At 40.3% G+C, this 23,364-nt stretch overlaps 1 protein-coding gene across 1 annotated transcript in view; it reads right to left on the bottom strand.

Annotated features, from left to right (window-relative positions):
• Positions 1-5,305: 5,305 nt before the first annotated feature.
• grin2da (glutamate receptor, ionotropic, N-methyl D-aspartate 2D, a) overlaps positions 5,306-23,364 on the bottom strand; it is a 104,737-nt gene continuing 86,678 nt past the window's right edge. Inside the window, exons 15-18 of the mRNA XM_063899714.1 lie at positions 23,082-23,199; positions 14,660-14,721; positions 13,696-13,866; positions 5,306-8,476 (exon numbers count right to left, since the gene is read on the bottom strand). Of these exons, the coding sequence (XP_063755784.1) occupies positions 5,306-8,476; positions 13,696-13,866; positions 14,660-14,721; positions 23,082-23,199 (3,522 nt within the window). The remainder of the gene's footprint in view (positions 8,477-13,695; positions 13,867-14,659; positions 14,722-23,081; positions 23,200-23,364) is intronic.

Raw genomic sequence — 23,364 nt, 5'->3', positions numbered from 1 at the left:
CTCAGATTCTCTAGGGGTAAGGACTCATTCCTTACTCGGAGTGAACTTTCCAACACAGTCAGGTTAAATTAAATATTCTGTTTGCCCAAAACCACTGTAATATTTTGCAGAATGTTTAACTCTTGCCCTGACTGCGATGTGAGTCTGTACAATAATTATTTGTTGTCTGATAAACACTTAATTGATGAATTGGCCCATATCTTTTTAGTCCCAAGTTACAGTAGACATTCTCTTTATCCATCCATGACGCAGTCCCACAGACTTACATCTGAGCGTAAGGTGGCTATGGTTAAATCTGGGTTGGAAAAACTATACACGCATCCTCGCATCATGCACAATATTCTGTCTCTGTGTCTTGGTCCTTTGGTGGTCAACCACTAAACCCTCTTTCTTCCACTGGGAAATAGGTCTCGTTTTTTTTAAATGCCCCAGGTTATGAACATGAGCAATACTCTTGAAGTCTTAAAATAATAGTATCACAAGTATGTTAATATTTGCAGACCCATCAACACAAACAAAATAAATGTCAGGCATTTGTTTGAGTTCTTTATTAAAATCATCTTTTTTATTTCTTTCCTGCTTGCAGTGCAGCACACTATTGTCAAAATTGTCCCAACAGGTGGCAGAGGTGGCTGAAGCGGAGGGGCAGCAGCACTACCACCCTTACCTGTGTGTGTGTGTGTGTGTGTGTGTGTGTGTGTGTGTGTGTGTGTGTGTGTGTGTGTGTGTGTGTGTGATTGTGTGTTTGTATGTTAGTGTGCTCATGTAAATCTGACAGTGTATGCATGGTTTAGGGTCTGTGTTTCATGTGTATGTGAGAGATTATGACAATAAAGTGTTGCACAACTAGCCATCATCTTGTACAGTTGATACAGCAGTATTAATACAAGGCCTTGAGACATTGTTCAGAGGTGTAACAGGCAGAAACTGTGAATGTGTTTCCAATGCAGGCTAAAACTGGTCTTACCAGGGCTCAGAGCCAGCAAGCGCTTCATATGTAATTGTTGAAGAGTGATTCATCTTTGACCATACTGACTTACATCAGTGTATCATAAGCAAGCTAAAGTTGGCCAGGAGGATGGATCTCTTATCTCAGGCAGTGTTTCCATATTCCACTCAATGACGTGTGCAGGATCATTGTTGTTCATTCAAGAATAAAAGTGGCGAAAGGTTTGAAGATGTGATTATCAAAAGAAAGCCCTGGTGAGGCCATTTTTGGCCTTAGTGGAAACCACACTAGCAAGCAGATTTAGCCCTACCCATATTAACTTTTACCAGTTTTGTAAAATTAAGAAAGAAAGAGTGTGTCTGTTGTGTATTTTTTTTTTTATCTTTTGTTTACAGCACAGCAGCTTGGCAGATACAACACACTATTTACGTATATCAAAGTCCTTATGTATACTGTATAAGTTGGTCGGCAGGGGTAGCTGTGCACGTTTTTGTATAGTAATACAGCTACTAAGAGATGCAAATAAAAAGCCTGTGCTGCTCGCTACATTGTGTTTCAGAGAGGTCACCTTACTCTACTCTGCAGTAAAAACTCTAGGGTCCAATGTAAACCCAAAACAGGGTTGAGAAAGTGACCCTTACATAAGTGAGGATTGTGGTAAAAGCTGCTGTATCCATAAAAGGTTTAATTAGTAGTTAATCCATAGCCCAAACCAAAATAAAGGCCCCTCTAGGTAGACAAACAAACGCCACCGCTGCTACAGTGACACGGTCATAAGACACTCGTGCAGCCCTCCACGTTGTCACTTTGTTGAAATCTCAGTGTTAGCTACAGTAGATAGCCAATGGAGGCGAATGGTTGGTCTTAAAAGAGCAAAAACACAGTTACATACTGGTCTCTGTTTTCGCTGGGGGGTAGGGAGCTGCGCAAGAGGTTTGAGACAAGGAGAGACAGACAAACAGACAAAAAAGACATATTGATTGAGATAATACCGAAAATTTAGTAGACAAACTTATATAACATAGCTCTTAGCGCTTTGAAATATACTACCATATATATTTAGATATACTTTTTTTTTTATGAAACAAATATATCCACATATGCTCTTCTTTTTTTTAAAACAGAACAGCTTTACAATTGCTCACACGCAACAATACAATGGATAGACATGAGACAAAAAGAAGCAAGGGGAGAGAATGACAGAAAGGTGGCTCGTTTCTCTGACGAAACAACCAAGCTTTGTGTTCACACCGCTAGCAGCTGATGCTCTGCACATAACTATAATAACGCATTATTATGAATCCTAACGCATTTTTGGTCAAATACTCTCGGAGTAGCATTTAGGCGCTGGGATTGGCAAGACAGTAATGTAGTGGTATGCAAATGTGTTTACATTTTATATCCCAGACGAGGGACTTCCACCAACCATATACTGCTTCATTAGCTTCGTATGTTGGGCGTACCAAAAATGCTTATTGACTGTTGCTGTAGTGTTTCAGCGAAAGAAAAAGCAAGACGTTCCAGAGAGTTTTGAACTTGATTTTAGATTGCAGAGATTGTTTGTACTTGAGACAACAGACTTGAGTTGCTTGCGGTGTGAATGCACTGAACATGTCACACTTACTCACGCTACTGAACACTTCTTGCTTTCATTGAAATTTGTGTAAGCTGTTATTAAGCTTGAATAAGCAAAGCACTGAACTGCCTCCATCTTGGCTTAATACAGTCAAACTTTGTTATAGAAACTAAATTGATAATAATTTCCCTGTTGTTAGTAAAACTGACAGCATGTGTGTTTTTAACGCATGATATTTATAATATTATTTCAATGGGCTTGGAATGACAAACTATATCCCAAAATATGAATATGCTAAACAACAATTTTCTCTAACACTACCAACTGCCACAAATATATATATGAGAAATATATATATAGATTTTTTTTTTTTTTTTAAAGGCAAACACACTCTAAACAAACAAGTTTATGTCAAAAACTTAAGTTCTCATTTTGTTTCTTCAGCTGAAGTAAATTATGGCTCAGAGGCAGTTCCAGGCAAACAAGAGCTGACCAAACTGGTAATGGATAGATGGCTCAGATATTATGACCGACTGAAAAAAACACACACAGTGTTGTGCCAGCAGTTCGGGCTTCTCCATTAAAACAACTCCACTGATGTCCAGTGTCCTGATGCAATTTTAATGTTAATGGATATTAGTAGCTACTATAGCTAAGATCTTTACATCTGAGTGTAACTGCTGGTGTCAGCTCGGTCATGGATTAAAAAGCTATAGCTCTTAGTGACACATTTACAAGATAAGATTAATGATGAAAAATGCACAGGAGGTGATACTGTGTCTTTCATACACCATCAGTCACACCTCTTCAAAACCATCTGACCTCCTAGCTACCATTCAACATAGGCACAGTCTCTTTGACATCAAAACGGCATTTGCACTACATCTGATATGGCACCAATCAAAACGCTCCATTTTCCAATCACACTGTCTTCATAGCATGAGGCTAACCACATATATGTTGATCAAAGTACAAACCTTCATACTTTACACAAAACATATGACAGGAACAACAAGCATAAGGCTATAAGTATTTATTTCCCTGCAACAATCTTTCACCTTGTCCACCAACGCTGTGTAGACACTTTCCTACTCAAATCTTGGTAGATAATTTTTCATTGGCAAATGATTTATGTATTCTACTCTTGGCACTAATTGGAATACTTGCAGGAGAAAAAAACAAAAAAAAAACAGATAATGCAAACTGTAACCCATTGCACATTTAATCCTTCATAAGCAACTGTATACTTATAAGGTTAGCATACCGTTGCTTACGTCAGGCTACATCAACAATGAACTAAAGTAAACTCTTTTCCAATCTTTTCAGTTTGTCCCCCACGCTAAACAATAGAAATGCTGACATTTCCATCTCTAAGTGTTTTAATTGTTGTTGCGGCACACGTGATAGTGGCTGACTTTACATTCAATCAAATACAGGGAGGGGAAAAGACACTGCCTCCATTGTCATAGTTAGGTAGTTGAGATAATGTTTCATGTGCAGCTTGAGTAGAATGGCACAGTGCTTACATTGTATGAGACTTAATACATGTCTTAATATATAGAAAACAATCAATAACAACAACAACAACTACAACACAGAAGTAAAAGTTTCAAAGTATAAAATTGTGAACAGAAGGTGAATTATGTATTATGTATTGCTCTAGAAAGAGAAAATATTAATTGACTTGGACTTGTCCTTGCATGTTCATGTATGCTAGTGTTTGTGTACACCTTTATGTGCACCTTTGAGTGTATTTGCATGTGTGCGGATTAGGAAGATGATGAAAAACTGCGAGATAAAAGGAAACAGCTAACATTGTACAGATTGATGCCGAGTTCTACTTAAGTTTGGCACTCAGCTTTCATTAAGCCAGTAGAATATCAGTCACAGTTGACTTACCCTGTTGTCAAGAATACAAACACAGAAAAGCACAGACACACAGAATCATCACATCAACAAGAGGAGCCAAGAGGGGAGGACAGTAGAGGAGAGACAAAAAGACAGTCTTGAAAAAGGTGGTAAGGGAAGGGAGGTAAAGGAGAGAAAATAAGGGGGGCAGAATAGAATAAAGGTGAACAAGATATGGTACAACTGAAGAGAAAAGAACAGGAAAAGGTGAATAACCCAGAGAAGACAAGGTGGCTATCACCCTCCTCTCCCTCAAAACTAGAAGTTATTGATCAAACACAACAAAAGGTGCCTCAGAGGGTGTCACAGTTCTGCGGGGTGTAAACAGTTTCTTAAGGAAAAAGAAAAGTAGTGAAAGCGACTTGTTTAAGGGAAACATGTAAATAGACTGTTCTGTGTTAAAGGCTTCCGAGAGCAGCAGGCATACAGTACTACAAAGTTCCTGAGCCCTCAGTAAGCATTAAGAATCCTCTGAATACAAACTACTCTGCTTCAACATCCAAAGACCTTCACTGTATATAGCAAAGGAGTCTCCTTCAGTTGTACCACTTTTAAAGTCAGATTTGCTTTTTAGTGTAATTGGTGAATAATCCAGTTCATGATGCAAGTTGTCACTGTGGTTGTAGTCTTTCACATACTGAGAGGAATGACAGGAAACAAGAGTAAGTACAAGATCGCTCCTGTTTTCCTTTGACTACCGCATAGGATTTGTTTGGCTTTCTGGTTTGTTTGTTTGTGCAGAGCTTTAGGAAAGGGCACAGTGCCTATACTGTACTGACTTGGCTGTGCAGCCATGTTTGCTGCCGGGCAGATTCAGATCCAGATCACCTGCTTGGCCTTAGCCTTTGCAGGGCTCTTATGACTTTTTATATTCACACCTCGCTCTCCACGCTGGAGAACTGGGCTGAGCCCCTTCGCGAGCAAAGGCTCTTGGCTTTGAGGGGTAAGTGAGGAGACTGAGGGAATCTCTGGGGCTGGGGAACAGAGCGCAACCTCTGATACTGTAGTTTAGCACTTGCCGAAGCCATGGAAGAGGGCTGGGGGGCCCCCGGGGTTGAGGAGACCACAGAAGGAGAGGATACAGAAGAAGAAGAGGTAGGGAGAGGAGCGTGGATAGGGTGAGATGAAGACGGAGGAGCTGGAAGGGCAGGGAGTGGTGGTGGCAAGTTTGGTATGAGGTTCGGAGGTGGGGATGATTGTCGTCCTCGATCTCGATCCCTATCTGCTCTTTGTGTCCTCTGCTGGATATTGAGGTTTGACTGGCTGCCAGATTTGGATGGATTCTGTGAGCGATCTAGTTTGGTGGAAGCTGAGGAGTCATGTTTAGGCTTCAGTGGAGCACCAAAACTCTGGCGGTACAGCTCTTCCTCACTTCGCGAGGTTACCCGGGCCCATTTGGAGGAATGGGAGTGCGGATGGTGTTGGGGGGAATGACAGGAGGAACAACCTGCACGTCCTCTCCCCTTGTCCTTCGACTTCCGTTTACTCTTCTTCTCATTCTGAAGGTGGAGTTTGTCGACCGACCAGTATCGCCGGGGTGGTGGTGGGGTGAGAGGAGTCGGGGGCCAGTGTGATCCAGATCCCCATCCTCTATCTACTCCTTCTCCTCCACCACCTCCACCAGACCCCCATCCACTTTCTGCCGTCCCCCACCTCTCTCCTCTCTCCAAGAACAGGTCATCTCTACTGGTGATGCTGCTGGCTTTTTCCCTGGAAGGGTAGGTGCTGAAAAACCAACCTCCCCCACCAATACCTCCTACAGCTCTGCCTTCATGATCCTCCCAGTACCTCTCAAACTTCCCAAACTCTCCTGAAGAACCATCATCATCAGAATATATCCCTACAACCTTATCACGTTCTCGCTCTTCATCGGACATTGTCCTTCCTCCTCCTCCTCGTCTCTTTCCACGTTCAGCTTTCCTCCTCTCCAGCTCAGAATCTTCTTCTTCACCCTCTACTCCAGACTCCCACTTGTGGAAAGATAACCCCTCCTTGGAAATCATCTCACCTCTTCCGCCCTGTCCCAGCAATGGCCTCCTCTCTCCTTCAATTCCTACAACATCCCTGTCTGAACTTTTACTCTTCCTCCTTTTAGAGGAGACAGGCAACAAGGGTAGAAAGGCAGATGGAACAGTGTCAGAAGATGGGTTGACCCCTCCCCAGAATTTGACAGATGTCGAAGGTTTACTGCTTGAGCTTTGATAGTGCTTGCTGTTTCTTCTCCTGTTTGGTCTTTCTTTCCCTCTGCTGTCTTCCTCATCATTCCTCTCTTTTTCTTCTCTTTCCTTCCTCTCCTCTTCACCTGGGATGTTCCATCCATAGCTTCTGATAGAGCTTTCACTTTTTTTACGAAAGGATTCTCGCCTCAACGGTGGGTATGATGGGTAATCTGGTGTCCCTGATTTGAGTTCCTCTCTTTTTTCAGGATCTCCCCCCTCCTGCTCTGACCTCTTCCGCTCTCTCTTCCTTGTCTTGTCCTCTTTCTTCCTTTTCTTTGCTTTGCGCCGTTTGCGCTCCCGTTCTCTTTCCCTGTCCTCCCTCTTCTTCTTTTTCCTGCCTTTCTTCCTCCTCTTTCTCTCACGCTCTCTCTCTTTGTGGTGTCTCTTTTCCTCTCTACCCATTCCTCCTTCTCCCCGGCTTGTTGTTCCTGACCTCACACGCTCTCTATCTCCCCATGATGCCCACCACTCCTGTAATTGAGCCAGTTGGCTGCCTGTTCTCTCCCTGCTCTCTCTGCCGCAATCTTTCTGAGTGCGTGGTTTGCGGGGCGGGATTGGTGGAGGTGGAGGGCTGCATGGCAGCGAGCGTGATGACATGCGACGAGAACGAATCTTCCTCCGTGTACCAAGAAGAAGGCTGGACTCCTCTGTTAGCAGATCTGAGTCATAATCGTCATCCACCGTAAGATCCCTGTCGCCTGCACGATAACGAAAACTCAATGAGGAGTTGTAGGAGCTGTCACTGGAGCATGACGAGGGGGAATTCGACCGAGACAGTGAGACAGATGATGAAGAAGAGGATGAGGATGATGTAGCGGAAGAGGAGGAAGACGAGGCACTGGAGCAGGAGGAGTAGAAACGGCATGGGGAGGAGGGAGTGGTAGGAGTGTGTGTTGGGGAGGACAGAGGAACAGGCAGAGGAGGAGGTGGAGGACGTCGCCCTCTCCTTCCACTTCCATCACTTGCACCATACCTACCACCTCCTCGTCTCCCCAGAGGGAGTATATTCTCATACAGGGGCCCACCAAAGCTTTTTCTCCTTGCCTGTGCTAGGCTTCCTCGTCGCCAGAAAGGAGGTCTTCGGGGGGAAGATGGGATCAGTGGAGGTGGCTGGGGGATTAAGTGCCCTGGTCCTTGTTGAGGGCCTTTAGAAGGCATCCTTGGCATCCCTGAGGCTTTGGGGCCTCGAGGATTAGCTTTAGGAGTCTGCTGGGGTCCCCCTGCCTGTTTGTCAGAGTTAGCTCCTAGCCCCTCTGGATCTATAGGACCATAGTAGCGCTTATATTCATCCAGCCCTGTGCCAACTCCTCCCCCTACTCCCCCAGCTCCCCCTGTAACTCCGCCTAATGGGTTCCAGTGCTGTCCAAGGTTCGCCTGAAACTGCGGCGCCTGAAGTTCAGTGATCCCTCCTGCTATTCCCCCAATTCCCACTCCTCCACCACTGCTAACACTCAGGACTTTCTCTGGCTTTGGCCTGTTCCAACGATCAACCACCGCAAGTCTGCGGTCATGGCGAGGCAAGAAGGTGGAGCAGGGCATGGGGCCTTCCAGCAAGGGGCTGTTTGAGGGTCCCATCGCCATTGCTGAATGTCCTGTAGTTTGCGGCGATCCGGGGAGCATGGTCGTATAAGTCGGCCCCTGCTGCTGGAGGTGTTTCTGTTGCTGTTGCTGCTGCACCATGGCAATGGCAGTCGTGTTATTTATTGTGGCTGTTACAAGGTGTTGTTGGGCTGCAGTAGACATGGTGGTCATGGTGTGGTATTGGGGCAAAGAGCCACCTCCTGGTGCGGTCTCATCCTCAAACTGGCAACAACTGTACATCCCCTGGGTGGAGAGATGAAAGAGAGATCTTAATTACACCAGCTGTCTGCCAAGAATGATAAGGAAGATCTGTGTGTGTGTGTGTGTGTGTGTGTGTGTGTGTGTGTGTGTGTGTGTGTGTGTGTGTGTGTGTGTGTGTGTGTGTGTGTGTGTGTGTGTGTGTGTGTGTGTGTGTGTGTGTGTGTGTGTGTGTGTGTGTGTGTTACTGCTTGTAAAAACATGTATGGCAATTTAGGTAATCAATAGTCAGCAGCTGTGAAACAGAGGATAATGTCAATATTCGGAGTAATAATATATAAAGATGTGATGTCTGGTTAAAAACATGCATTGATAGAGCCTCCAGATAAAGAATATTTATTCAATTGCGATAATAACTTCACCTAGGATCCCTTGAAATCAGTGACGTTTCCACATCCAGACAGGTTTAAGTTGTCAGGGCTACAACTACTGAGCTATTTTTTGTTTATTTCACTCCACCTTAATTTATTTTACATTTATTGAGTTCATAGCATAACTGTCTGCAAAACATATTTCACAAAAGCAAACAGCAGTTTAAAAATAAGAAATAATCTTTATTCTGTCTTACAGCATGCTGGGAAATCTCTCAAGGTAGTTTCCCTCTACTTTTGGTTGTCTGTGTCTCCACTTCTCCTCTAAAGGCATACAGGGAGTGCTGGACATTAAATACCTATGAATTTGTAGAAACTTTGGACTTAGTTTAACCAGCTTTTTCATTTGTCCAACTATCAATCCAAACTAATGTTTTAGCAAACAGAACATCACTCAGCAGGTAAAAGTTTATTTACCTCAAATATTGTGAAAAATAATTGTAGAGAGAGGTTTGTCAAGGAGTTGTAACGGGTTCTTGACCGGACTCAAAACAATTGGGCAGAAAATTGTGTTGCCGCCAGGTTGCTTACTTAACTTAAAACATGATATATTTTCCAACTGCGTCAGTTAAGATTAAATTGTTTTTGTTTTTTTACTTAACTAAAGTATAATTTTCTCCTGTTACATAAGGCTAATGAGTAAGGGGAAACAAAAAACGGAACTATTTTTTTTTCTCTTGAGTTTGTGTAATTCAATAATCTTAAAATCTAATCCAGTTCTTTAAACATGTTTTTGGCAATAACACATTCTAATCTGCCAACAGAGAATTATTTTATTAAGATTTTAGACACTTATTCATAACATTGAAACATGTAATTACTGTATTTGGCTGAGGAGGACATTGAAAGTGCATCTAAGTTTTACGTGTCTTACGTGGGCTTTTATTTGTAGGCACTTTAATTTAAATAAGATCATACCTGATCTTAATAAACTGCTCTAAAAATGAGTGGTGAGAACCAGTCTATCCTGTTTCATCTCAATAGGAACATTGAACAATGTTTAATATGAATAAAACATAAAATGAAAGAGACAGAGTGTAAATTATCCCCGCTCCTCATGATATCTCATGAATTTAAACCCCAAGCAGGATCAACCTTATATACAATCGTGTCAGATGAGCAACGCTACCTCTACTGTGCCCACATGCTCTTTCTCCCTCGCCTTTGAATATTTACACCTCACTTTAGATAGATGAGACTCAATTAGCAGTCCTATAGAGAGCCATGTAAATCACAAAGACTCTTTTATTCCTTATACGATAAGATGATTCATAATATCTATCGATATCTGTAACATCTTAATGACAAAATATGTGGGGCCTCGTGTAAATCTCTGTTCCCCGCCGGGACACAGATTTGATGGAGAGACTGTAACAATGGCCCTTCCGGACACATGAATCAGCAATCCCAGCAGCAGAAGTGATATCGCAGTACCCAGAGCACGGGGCGCAGCGCACTGTGAAATTGAAACTTCGGTGAGTCACTGATTGGGTTAAAGCAGGCGACAGAGGCCAGCTGCAGAGTCATTAAAGCAAGCACAGCATATTGCTTGGGAAAAAGAAGCTATTGGGATTGCCCTTTGCATTGAATTTCTGTTTTATTTCTTAGAATGAGAAATGCTACAGATAACAGTTAGCTCATGCGAGAAAATATGCCAGTCTGCTCTGAATGAATGAGGAAACATTGCACTCCAAAGGGTCTATAAGGAAGCCCATCAGGGAAAATCGAGACTATAGGGGACATAGTGGATTTTAACCCACATCCGTCTATCAATAAAACACTGCAGTGTTATTGATAAATGGCACTTAGAAATACATCAGTAAATGCACAAGACCTATTGGTCTTCAATAGGACCCATGTCTGACTGAATCTGGTGGAATTCAGGCTTTCTGGTTTTAAGTATATGTTCATGTCCATGTTTTTATACAAATCAAATATCGATCTATCTGAGATACCGTGAAGCACAATTTGAATTCCACAATTACTTCCTCTTCCTGCTCTTTATAGTGCAAATAAGACACACTTCGGCTCTATATAAATAAGCATCTTTCTCTGCTTTTAAAGGCAAGAGGGGGTAATGAATCTACATTTTTTGGTATCATTCTAACATAAGTGTATCCCCCCACAACCAGCAAGAATATAGGGCGATTTTTCCATGCAGCCTGTTTTCCACTTCAACAGTCCCCACCACCACACATCTGTCCTCCCTCCTCCTCTCTTTCCCTGTCATTCCTTCTGGCATCTCCTCAGCACCTGCTACTGTTCGCTACCTCAGCCATTCAAACCAACAGCTGTTTCCTTGGCTGGCTTTATTCTCTTTTAATCTCCAAGTTTTCTTCCCCTCCCTTCCCACTTTTACTCAAGTTTTCCCTCCCATATCAGGACATTTCAACTTGTTCTCATATTTCTAGTTAACCCATCCCATCTTATCTCAATACCTAGCTGTTCTTTCATGTTCAGTTACACATTTGTATTTTGTGCTGCTACTGTGACATGTCTCCATGCTTTAATGTTCAACAAGTGCTTTATTTTTCTCATGCTGCGTCATACTGTAGCACCTCTTTTGACCAGAAGGCTCTGATTGGTTAGCTGCTCAGCTCTGTTGTGATTGGTCGACCGCTTATAGATGTCCTGCCACCTTAATACAATGTGTTAGAACACTAGCTTATAGGAGCAAAAGTTTTACATAGAGATATCATTATGTTAAGGAAGTAAAAAAAAAAAAAAGATAACAATCAAGGCATTTCAGGCAGTGGGGGAGAAATCCCATCTGGAGGGAGCTTTGATATTTACATACCATTTACATGCACACAATCCTATAAAACACACTACAGAAAAGGGAAAGTCCCCAAAAGCATCATAGGGCCCCTAGAATCCTCAATCATTTTCCAGATTTAAGATTCAAGGCTTTATTGGGATATGCACAGTAGCTACAGTGAAGAAACGGCAATGAAAATGTTAAGTCCATAGAGACATAAAACAATAAACAAATAAAAAAATAATGTCAAAATTTTAAAGTGTAGCAGGGACCTGTACTTTATATTTCCCGGACACAGGGCTGAACTAACAGAAGCTGTATTGGCTTTTGAAGAAAATGGCTGTGCAACAGCTAAAGTGATCACCCACGCCGAATATAAACCACATTGATGTTACTCTTCTTGGCTCTACTTCCTTGTGTCATGCTGAGTGCAACAAAAAACTACCAGTATTAAGTGGTACCTCCTTTTTTGCAATCGATTTCCTGATTGTATCTGGAAACTGTTCATTAAGCTTGCTTCATCTATATATTTAATTTCCTTAATGAAGTCGACTTCAAGGCTAATATCCTATGCAGGGAACAGGATATCCTAGAAGCTACTACACCTGCTGATCTAGAATAAAACCCTGCACCTGCATAAATCACTTACCGATGCTTCCCAAGCACTGAATTATGAATCTGTAGGAATTTCATTGGCGACTTCAACTTTTCAGGTTGAGAATTTGCAAATCAGTGAGATGAGCTACTCTTGCGGTTGGTAGAAGTAAAACAGTAAAACTGCTCTCGTCTTGGAGTTCAGTTAGTTCTAAGTTCAACACCTAGCAGGACTTCTGAATTGTTTAAATCTGGTGGAGATAAATCATACTTTTATCTTGTTACACTTTGTGCCAGGTATTCCTTAATCGTCTTGAGGATAGATACATCCCAACATAAATAGCTGCTCTTAAATGTATGCATCTTTAAAGTGATGTATGTTCCAATGTGAAATCCTGCAATATATGACCCACTCCAATGACAAAAGGCTACACACACACCTAGGCTTCAGAGAGTAGTACTCATATATTTATTTACGTATTTGTTAGGAATAGTGTTTGGGTGTTTTGCTAGTTTTTCGAAAAATATTTCCCACCAAACAAACCAAGCCATCTTGGTTTTACCCAGGAGAGAAATGTGTAGGTTCTTTACTTGGGTTCATTATTTTCTGACTGCCTATGCTGACATTTTTTTTATTAGCTTTTCATTAGCGACACCCTACTTTGAAATAGTGTTTTATTGCTTTGATATTTGGTTATTTTTATATTGTTTAATCTATTTGAAAGGTTTTGACTTGTATTATCTATTGTATAATTGTATTAGTACAACTCCCTTTAAAGTTGTTTTTTAAATCATTTGATTTTCAATATTCTTATGGTTTATTATTATTATTTTATTTGTATTATTTCATTAATTTATTCAATAAGTATTTATATTTTATCCTATTAATTGATTTTGATTTATTTTACTGAGAGGAATCACCATTTCATTGTGTTTGTTTTTTTATTATTATACCTTCTAGTTATGTTTCTCTTAAAGTCTTAAACTGTTATATTGTGTGTTTTGTTTGTTTTTTGCTGTTTTAAATTGTGATGTGTGCCTTGTTAAAGCACTTTGGGCAGCACCTGATGCATGAAAAGTGCTTTATAAATAAAGCTTATTATTATAAGCTTACATTTGGTAGCAATTTAACTTGTTATGCAGATGATACCCAATTCTATAATCATGAATACTTCACGATTGGTTTTGGTTTTTCAAAAAACAGTGGCTGGATGAATCCATTTTTTTTTGTTTAACACAACGATAATAAAATGTATAGCATATGATAGTGTCACTCCTGGACCAATATTGTTGATGTGGTTTTTGTTAGCAGATTATATTGTGTTGTATTATAATGTACATGCATAAGGCCTCTTGAGGTTGCTGAGATCATCAAAAGAAATACATGTTTTAAACTTTGAAGTGTTTTTCATTTGCAAGCCAATCAACCAAGATGTGAAGTATTGTTGAGGTTTAAGGGGGCCTTTGCATTTGTTTCTCACCCTGCTGAGTGCCAGGAGGAAGTCCATCCCGCCGGAATGCTTCACACAGTGCCGTAGTTTCCAATACACCAAGTGCTCCCAGGCAAATACCAGGAGGCTTAGGCCCATGGCCACCAGCAGCATGTAGAAGACCCCGGCCATGTTGTCTATGTCCAGCTTACTGCTCATGACCTGGAGAGGAGTACCGAAGACGGAAAGATGAGAAACGGAATTGGAAATGTTATAAAAAGGTGAGAATGTCTTTGTGTTTCAGAGCATCCATCTGTGATATTTTATTCAGATCATTGATGGAAGGAGCAAAACATGTCAGTCACCATAACATATCTGGTTCATATCAGGCAAAAACCTTCCAGACAGTAACGTTCATTCATTTTGGTTCTCATCTGCAGCCAGCTGGCATTCACTTATTCATTTTTTATTGTGATTTGTAGTTCACAAAATAACTGGAAATGCAACCGAAACTACAAAACTATATATATATATATATATATATATACTATAACTACAAAATAATAATTCCAAAACTGGAAAAAAAGAAAGGTTACTTTTGATTACATGAAAATAAAGCGTAAATGTTCTGCAGAGAATAAAAAATAAATACAAAATAGAAGTTTTCTTTCGTGAGATTTTCCAAATTGTGTTGGAAATTTTTCCAACAAGAAGCCATAAGACTGGACAAAGTACAGTTGACCATGTTATCAGTAATTTTAGTATTGCATTGCCCTTGGGTATATACTATACTTAGGAACGATACCTTTAAAACTGTTTTTTTGTTCAAATTACATAGGGGAATGATAATGATAAAGTCTGGTTCATCTGTCAGCACTAACAACACTAAAAATCCCTGAACACTCAATACAATTAAATTAACTAAGGTTGGACTACATATGGTTAATCTTTGATCAGAGGCTGACTCTGTGACATGTTGATGGACAAAGCAGAGTAAATGTATTGGATATCATACCTCGATCTTATCATTGTGGCAGATACCCGACAGCCAGAGACGCTCCAACATATCAATCTCATCTGAAAAAGAAAAGATTAAGGTAGAACAAGAGGTAAAAATATGTGCAGCTGAAAGAAAAAAGAAAAAAAAGAGGAGACTAAACAGCTCTTTAGTGTCACAGTAAAGAGGGAGCAATTTGTGAGCAAGAGATGAGTAATTCAGAGAGAAAAAACACAATGGGAGGATATGGAGTTAAAACAGGACAGCACTAGAGGAGAGAATAAAAGAGAAACATTTTAAAAAGGGATTACTTTCCCCCTTTGTTATGAGAGCAAGGTGTTTGATCCCTGGGGGAGAAAAGGAGGCTAGAAATGGAAAGCTGAAGATGAGAAGAAGGAGAATGCAAAAAGAGGGACAGATGATGAAATTCAGAAGGTGGGAGAGAAATGAGAGGGGAGAGTGAAACTTCGTCCGTATTAAGTTAAAGAGAGAGGAACTTTAAACTGATTGGAGTTACTGTAAACCAAGAACGGGGAATGTTGTGCCTATGCTTACAGGTAAACATGCATACTGTACAAAGAGTAAAAGGAAAGTGCAAGGCATTAGTTAATACAAATAATCAATTACCCAGGAAGATGCATCTGTCATGGTATGTTGCAGATATTACAGAAAGATTCAATGGTAAAAGAAAACTGAGAACGCCGAAGAGAGGCTGAGAAATAGTAGAAATGGTGGCAAGAGAAAGAATTAGAGGCAATTTGCAGTGGAGGTCTTGAGATCCGAATGAGAAATTACAGGCAGCGACTGGAAATGTGAGAAGCTCTTTGAAGCAGGTTGTGAAATGGCCTGGCATCTGAGGCGGGCACACTGAGGGCAGAGCGTCGCGACAACGCATGGGAGATGAAAGGCAGGCACGCACACAAACATTATACTTCCTGCTCAAAGAATCTCTCTCACACACACACACACACACACACACACACACACACACACACACACACACACACACACACACACACACACACACACACACACACACACACACACACACACACACACACACACACACACACACACACACAAACCATTGAACTTCAGCTTAATGGGACTCTCAGTGCCGGCCATCAAAGCATTAATCAAAAAGAATGAAGCAGTAGGAAGGAGAAGCAGGATCAAATGTACAGAGCCGTGCACCCACCCGGTCACAGAGGATTTTTACAACTAGCACACACACTGTCTTGCACACTTTTGGTGCACAGCCTCGGTGACTGTACACTCTATGAAGATGTCATAGTCAAAGGAAGTTCTAATTACTGATCGCTCACAGTTGCAATATTTATCGACCTCTGGGTTAATTAACAACGCCTGGAAAACCCTCCGTAAAGCCCCGCCAGATGGATTAAACCGCCACGACTCGGCCATGTTGACTGAAACGTCAAATCCGCTCACAGAAAACACAAATCTCACTCAACATTAAACACTCTGTGCCACATTTCACTTCCCCAACAGTCATGTGTGGGAATTCAAACGTTCCTTGACAGCTGAATTAAACCAGGATCAACTCCATAGACCCTGCCTCGCTCCCCTCACAGATCCTGACAATGGACGCTTAATACGCATGTTCATTCTGTGTGCAGCTTACTCCCATTATCTGATTCATCGAGTTTCAATGAGTGCTCGTCTGATTTTTTTTTTTCCCAGTCCGGCTCTCCGCCTTCGCCCTTTATCTCCCTGTAAATACGTTAATCATGGCAGCCGGCGGGGCATAAAGCTGCTCTTTGGGAGAAATCTTCTCCACAAAGAACTGACAGACAGGCAGAATCTCAGCTGTACCCTCTCTCACCTGCTCCGAGGAGGAAAATGCCACGAAGCAAAGAGGGGAAATTGTTCTGCACAAATGAAAACGGCAGACGTGAAAACACTGAGGGTGGAAAAGCCAGGACTTATAATGAAATTCATGTTTCATTCTGCTGATTTTTGACAGCTTAGCATTGATCTTGGAACAATTCAATTCAGTTTCATTAAGTTCTACACTAACCTAGAGATAGTTCCTGTCTCCCCTTTAATAGATTTACATTGGTCCAGGGTAAGGATTTAAGGCACCCCAATCTTCTGTCCTCTCCGTGGCAATATAAATAACAACTCTGTTATCTAATCTGTGCAGAAATAGTTTCAAGGGAAAGGGTATTATGAGGGGGAGAGGTTATATATATACAGCCTAACCTGGACCAGCTCCACAAGGAGGCAATCGGGAGACTTTCCAACCAGATGCAAAAAAAAGCATTTCAAATGGCTCCTTCCAGTGCAAAACAGATAAGGTGATGCACGTTACACAAACAGACGTAAAGAGAAGTCAGTGGTCTTGATTCATCAGTCTGAGGACAGATTTGGATTATATCTTTTGAGGAGTTGGTATGGGTCAGAACTGGGAATAAGAACAATAGTGAACATCAACGTATGGTGATGCAATTCAAGATGTCCCTAGTTAATGCACTCAACAACAACGCAATGCATTTTTGAGATTATCCAACAACTTATTTTAAACAGTCTACACTGGAACATAGTGAAGTGAATAAACCCCTGACTATGGAGGCCAGTGTAAACAGTTGGGCATAAAATCACCACAAAACTTAAATCTGATGCTCTTTAACCAACAGAAATGTCAAGGGTGGGGGAAATAGGACCCAAGCGCAGCAACAAAGGGAAGCAGGTATGGTTACAAACAAAAGGCGAGCTTTATTCCAAAAAGCTGTTTAACAGAAATACAAAGTTTGGTAAATCCAGGACATGAAAAACACCTGACTTGACACATAAGACGACAACGAACTGACAAAAAACTCAAGGGAATGCAGGACTAAATACAAAGACACTAATCACAACACAAGCCACAGCTGGGGAGGGGAGGAAGAAACACAGGGCAACAGGTGACAACAATGAAACAATCAGACACAAGGAAAACAGAAAGACAGGAAGTAAAGCTACACATGACACCACAGAGGGAAAACATTTCAAAATAAAACAGGAAAAAGACACAAAACAAGGATCATGACAAGAGACTAAGACATTTCAAATGACTAAAGGCATCCAAAGTCATAACAATTACTTTACCAAAGAATGATCTACCGATACTTTGAAGGCATTTTGCTTTTGTTACAACCCAATTTCATAACCAAAGTAATATTAAACCAGAAAAAGAATATGTTGTAGGAGAATGTTCAACTACTGAATCATTTATTGCCAAATACGGTTAACAACAACACATCCCAAATAAAACGCTCAAAATTAAACTAGTCTTCAAAAAGAAAGTCAAATTACTCCAACACAAAGAAACAAAATGGCAGTTTACAGTAGGAGTTAAGGGGCAAAACAATAACTCAAAATAACAAACTGAGAAATAAATGTAACACTTACTTTCTAGTAATAACACTCACAAAAGATCCTGGCATGTGAAAATAATAGATGACAAAACAAAGACTGAACACTGATCATGCAACTCAAACCAGCCTTGAAACAGACTATGTTATTGGCAGAATTGACATTATGATGGACAACTTGAGCCTTAATTGCAAGAAGGCTGTGATCCCTTTTATTTTAATGTCCTTATAAATATGTAATTTGAAGTAAGACACACAATCTACAAATATAAGGAATGATTTACCTTTTATTAAAAGGAAAACATTTTCTGTTGATGAAAAATTAAGCTAGCTTGTAAAACATAGACATTACTTTGGTTTTGCACAATGTCACATTTCCAAGATCTTCAATTCCACCTTTCATTTAATTTGTGTGCCAGACATATTTAGATTGGATTGCATTTTATCCTCAGAGACACTCTGAGGAGCAGCAATATTCCGCATATGAACTGTAAATAAGGCAAAAGGGAAGTATGTGGCGAGAGAAATATTGGACTAGACAGAAAAACACATCAAATCATTTGAAGTTATTTCAACAGCATTTTTGTGAGTGGCAGAAGTAAATTGTACAAGATGCAGTGGTTCCTAGCGCTGTGTCATCGCACTCTTTCTCTAAAATAAATTGTTTTGTGAAAACTGAAAGTGCTTTTTTTGTCAGCGGACCTGTGAAAGCATAAATAATCATTCGATAGCCACTTGAGAGAGGATACAAATAAAAAAGGGAGGACGAGATGGGAGAAGTGTTGTGTACATTCAAATAATCACGAGGGACATGGATCTCTAAAAAATATTAATCTATTCAGGGTACTTCTGCAAGGCACTTGGAGTTATGGAGGGTATCATTGAGCAAGTGCAAGGATATTTTGTCAAATAGCCAGAAGATTTTAAACTTTAACAACCAACACGTTTTTTATTCTACCCTGTCCTCTCCCAACTGAAAAACTGTGAAGGGGATTTAAATTGATGACGGTGACTTAACATAGATAGCCTGAACACAAATCATTTTTATTGAAAGGAACATTTATATCAAATGAGTCAGTGGAGGTTAATGTTTTAAAAGTCTCTGTTGTGTTCGAAAATGTTCAAAAGATTCTGTGTAAGAGTATAACACAAAAGAAAAATGACACCAATGTCAGGACACTGTTCAATGAACATCTCTGCCATTTCATTTGTTTGTTTTCAGATGCTGATCCTCGATGATCTCTGTGTTTTGTTTGACTGTGGAACTAAATGAAACATGAAAACAAAATTGCAGGTTCAGACAAATGTGTGCAGCTCAATTTTTTTTTCAGTCTATGAAATTAAAATCAACATCAGGGTCCCTGCTGACTCAAAGCCATCTGAACAGAAAAGATGAGAAGAAAAAAGAAATTTCCCGAGGGTGAACTATGCTGCTAGAGTATGTTCTATCCACAGTGCCAAAAGCTGTTCACATTCACTTTTTCTTTTTATCTTTCTTTATTGTGAGAGGTGTTATTATTGGCTTTGCTCAGTCAGCACAAATCAATATAAGTGACACAAAGGAGAAGTGGAGAGGAGGCGAATTTAGGATATTCGCTGCTGTGGGATTTGAGATTAGCTGCCACATCAGCAGGTGAAACACTACATATTCCTCGATCCTTTTCAGCATTGCTTTGAAGATGGTTTATTTCTTGGAAGTCTGTGTAGACAAGTGGAACTTGACACACAGAGCATCTTCATCTTCAAAAGGTTTACTTATGAAAAGAAAATACTGCCGTGCATCTACTCTAGACCCTTTCTTAATGTTGTAGCTAAAGTGGGGGTTAGAAGCTCAAAGGAAAGAGACCTTGACTGATAACTAAAATAGTTGTGCTCACAGCTGGGACTGGAATGCATGTTGATGTTCTGAGGTTTGTTGGCCAACCATAACCCTATGCACTTGGAAATAAGCATGATTTCACAACTTTAATACTTTAAAAAATAACTATCCATCAAACAATTCTTTGATTGTGGTGTCACCCTATTAAGCAGACTGATGATTATTTTTAAGACCCCCACCCCTAAGTCATTTTATCAGTTAGTCTCAACATTTTCAGTATCCACGTGCAGGCAGCCTCTAGGCCCCTAGGAGCCGCTGTCACTGCCTGCACTGAGTCATTTTCCACTGTTATTCTCAATAGCTCCCCAGAGAACTCAATTTGGCGACTGACCATTCATTTGCTAGAAAAAGAAACAACAACGCTTTAACAGAGAGAGGTATTATGCAGAACAATTACAGAACCTGTTGAGGGCCATAGTGCATTTGCTTTGGATAGATGCATGTGATGTCTCTGGGGTTGGTTATGAGATTCCTGTGGCTCACTATTGAATTTTCTGGCTGAACAATTTGGAGGGCACAATCAGTCCAAACACAATTAGCCAAAAACATACGGTAATAGGCAATTTACAGTTGGTCCTCCAGTGCTGCCCAGATTATTGATATGTTCTATTCAATTTCCACAATTTGCCCTTAGCTGCCTGAAGTTTGCAACACAACTATATTTCTTCAACTTTTCACAAGGAAACTGGAGATTGTGACTCTTAGGAGAATGTCCTGATTTCCATTTATTGCACAGGTTCCCTTACAGTTTTTTCTTTTCAGTGTTAAAAAGGAGCTATTGTGCTTTTTGGGGGTTTTGCCTTTTTCTGTAATGTGACTTAAAGGACTGTTTATGTAAATGGTCTGCAAAAGCTAAAATCCCAAAGTTTCCTCCAAAGGGAGTTTTCTCTCCCACACTCTCCCCCCCGGCTGGAAACGTCTTGATAGTATTCCTTCCTTTACTTTCGCAACATAGTGACATTACTACGCAACACTCGCTGCTTCTATTAGCTAGCGGTCCAACACATCGTACGTGATAGGCTAAGGGGTGGGACATCTCTGAGCGATTGACACAAGAGAGCCAGACGGCTAACCAATCAGAGCAGGCTGGGTTCTGGATTTAGACAGTGGGTCAAAAGAGGTGCTGCAGCAGAGGCAGTATGAGACAAAACCTGAACACCTGGAAATTAGCATAACAGGACCCCTTTAAAGACAGCTTCATTTAAGTTTCCTCCCGTTTCCTTCAATTCCTACACTTTTTCCATTCAATGTTCCTTTTTTTGATGTAACAGTATTGTGCTGGGGTTTTAACAGTAATATCAGACGGATGTAAATTTCAATGTACAATGTTTTTGTTTTGTTGGTTTCTTTGTTTTTCTGACTAAGATCCAAAACTGAAAAGGTATTAACAGAATATAAGTATCAAAAAAACAGCATAAGCACTTAACCTTGTCTATATTGTAGTGTAGTGTAGAGTGCACTTAAACATACTCCTCTATTTACACTTTCTTTTTAATTATTTTTGCCTCTTTTCATTTATAGGTTATGTTAAATAAAGTAGATTTGTGATGCATTTGAGTAGAGATCAATGTTGATATGTTCTTTTTGTATCAGTGTTTCTATCCTTACTGAGCACTGACGCCAGCAGAAGCTAAAAGGCCTTTCTGCCATTATAAGCAAATGTAAGAGGGATTATGTTATTATTGGGGGTTCTTTTTAACTGCAAACCAAATTACTGGGACCTGTAAAGGTCACTTTGTGAAAGTGATTAATCTCTTGCTCCTGATCTATTCAATAATTGCTGCTGGCATAAATGGTGGAAAGCTTTTCAGTCAAAGGGAAATCAAAACATAACTTTGGTTTTAGAAGTAAGCTACGCAAGCCACATAAGACCTTCAGAAATGCTTTAATAGAACAACATTTATTTCTGTCTTTGTTGCATTGTTTTTTCAACGAGGAACCAATGCGGAAAGGAAGTGCCTGCTAATTTGACCGTTCTGGGACCTCGCAAATATTGTGGGCCAGAAAAGCCTGTTTACTGTCATACTGAAAAAATGCTTACTGGTATTTGCACACTGCTTTAACATATTCTTTATAGGGTCATGCTAAATATTTTCTGACATGCTGTACTGTAGTATAGGTATTGGAATGCACATAGAGAAAGCAAGTGTTAGAATTATGACAGCTTTAACACACCTCTTTTATTTTCTCTACTCTTCCTTCCCCTTAACCTTCCTGTATTGCTTTCCATCTCTCCCCCTTCATAACTTTTGTCCTCTTCCTCATGTTTGACTCCCACCTCACTTTGAACTTAAGCTGTATTATCCCTCACTTATAAAATATACCAAAGACCTTGCCAACATTGATTTTGAAAACATTTTAAAGGTTCTCTTTTCTTGCTTGTGTTGTTTTTTTCCCCCTTAATTCTTACAACAGTAAGTTCTTTCAGTACTAAAACAAGGGCAGGCAACTTTAGCCAGCAGTTGAAGATCAAATGACAAACTTATATTTTTATTTCAAATGTATCTTGACATCACCTCCATCTCTTCTTCCAGCTAGCTGGGTCAACGTAGATTTGTGATAAATCAGCACAGCCAACAAAGTGAAAAAAACTAAATGTTTCCCCATTATGAAAGGATTACATAACAAAAATACTCACCTTCCAAAAATAACCCACATGAAATATTGTGTGTAGTTAAAAAAAGTCAACGTACAGGACGGTCACTTGTGTTGAAATCCTTTGATTGTCCACCCAGACTTCTGCCTTAAAAGGCAGAATACACTGGACGTACAAATGATTCTGTTTATACTTCAATAAGTTTCTGCAATTTGCATTTGCATGCATTTCTTGGTTGCATGTGGCGGGTTGGACCTTTCAGATTTTGGGCAAATTATAAAATGTACTTCATGGAGACATTTGCATCTATATGTTATGGGAGGTGGTGATATATTCCAATCTAAATATGTTATTTGAAAGAACACGAATAATGAGATGTAATCAGAATCATATTTCTATACAGAATTCTGTGTCTAACTGAATTTTTTTTTTTGTCAGAAAAAAGTATTTCATCAAATGGATAATATAATTGCGATCGACTACAAGATAAAAATGCCCGACATGGGACTTCACTAACATGTACTTGTTTGTATTTGTTGTATTGTGTATTTCCAGAGAATTGTGGCACTAACCCTCTCCATTCTGTCTTACCGTCTCCAACCAACTGCAGGAGGGCCAGGTCTAGCGGTCGTTTCCAGCGGGAGTTCTTGTGCAGGGCGATGCCATAGCCTGTGGTGGCAAACACCTTCCCCGAGCCGATAGTCATCACCTTGTAGAATAAATCATAAACACATTTACATCCCCACATACAAACCAAAGCACATATATTCATCCAGACTGATTCAAAGCGACAGATGGCATGGAACAAACAAAAACTAGCTTCATTCCTGCAGTTCATTTAATGCAAAACAGTTGGCTCAGCTCTAATATCCCC

The sequence above is a fragment of the Eleginops maclovinus genome, chromosome 13 (genome assembly GCF_036324505.1).
Source record: "Eleginops maclovinus isolate JMC-PN-2008 ecotype Puerto Natales chromosome 13, JC_Emac_rtc_rv5, whole genome shotgun sequence".
Classification (NCBI taxonomy): Eukaryota; Metazoa; Chordata; class Actinopteri; order Perciformes; family Eleginopidae; genus Eleginops; species Eleginops maclovinus.
The sequence above is the reverse complement of the archived record's forward strand: the minus strand, read 5'-3'. Positions and strand labels throughout refer to the sequence as shown.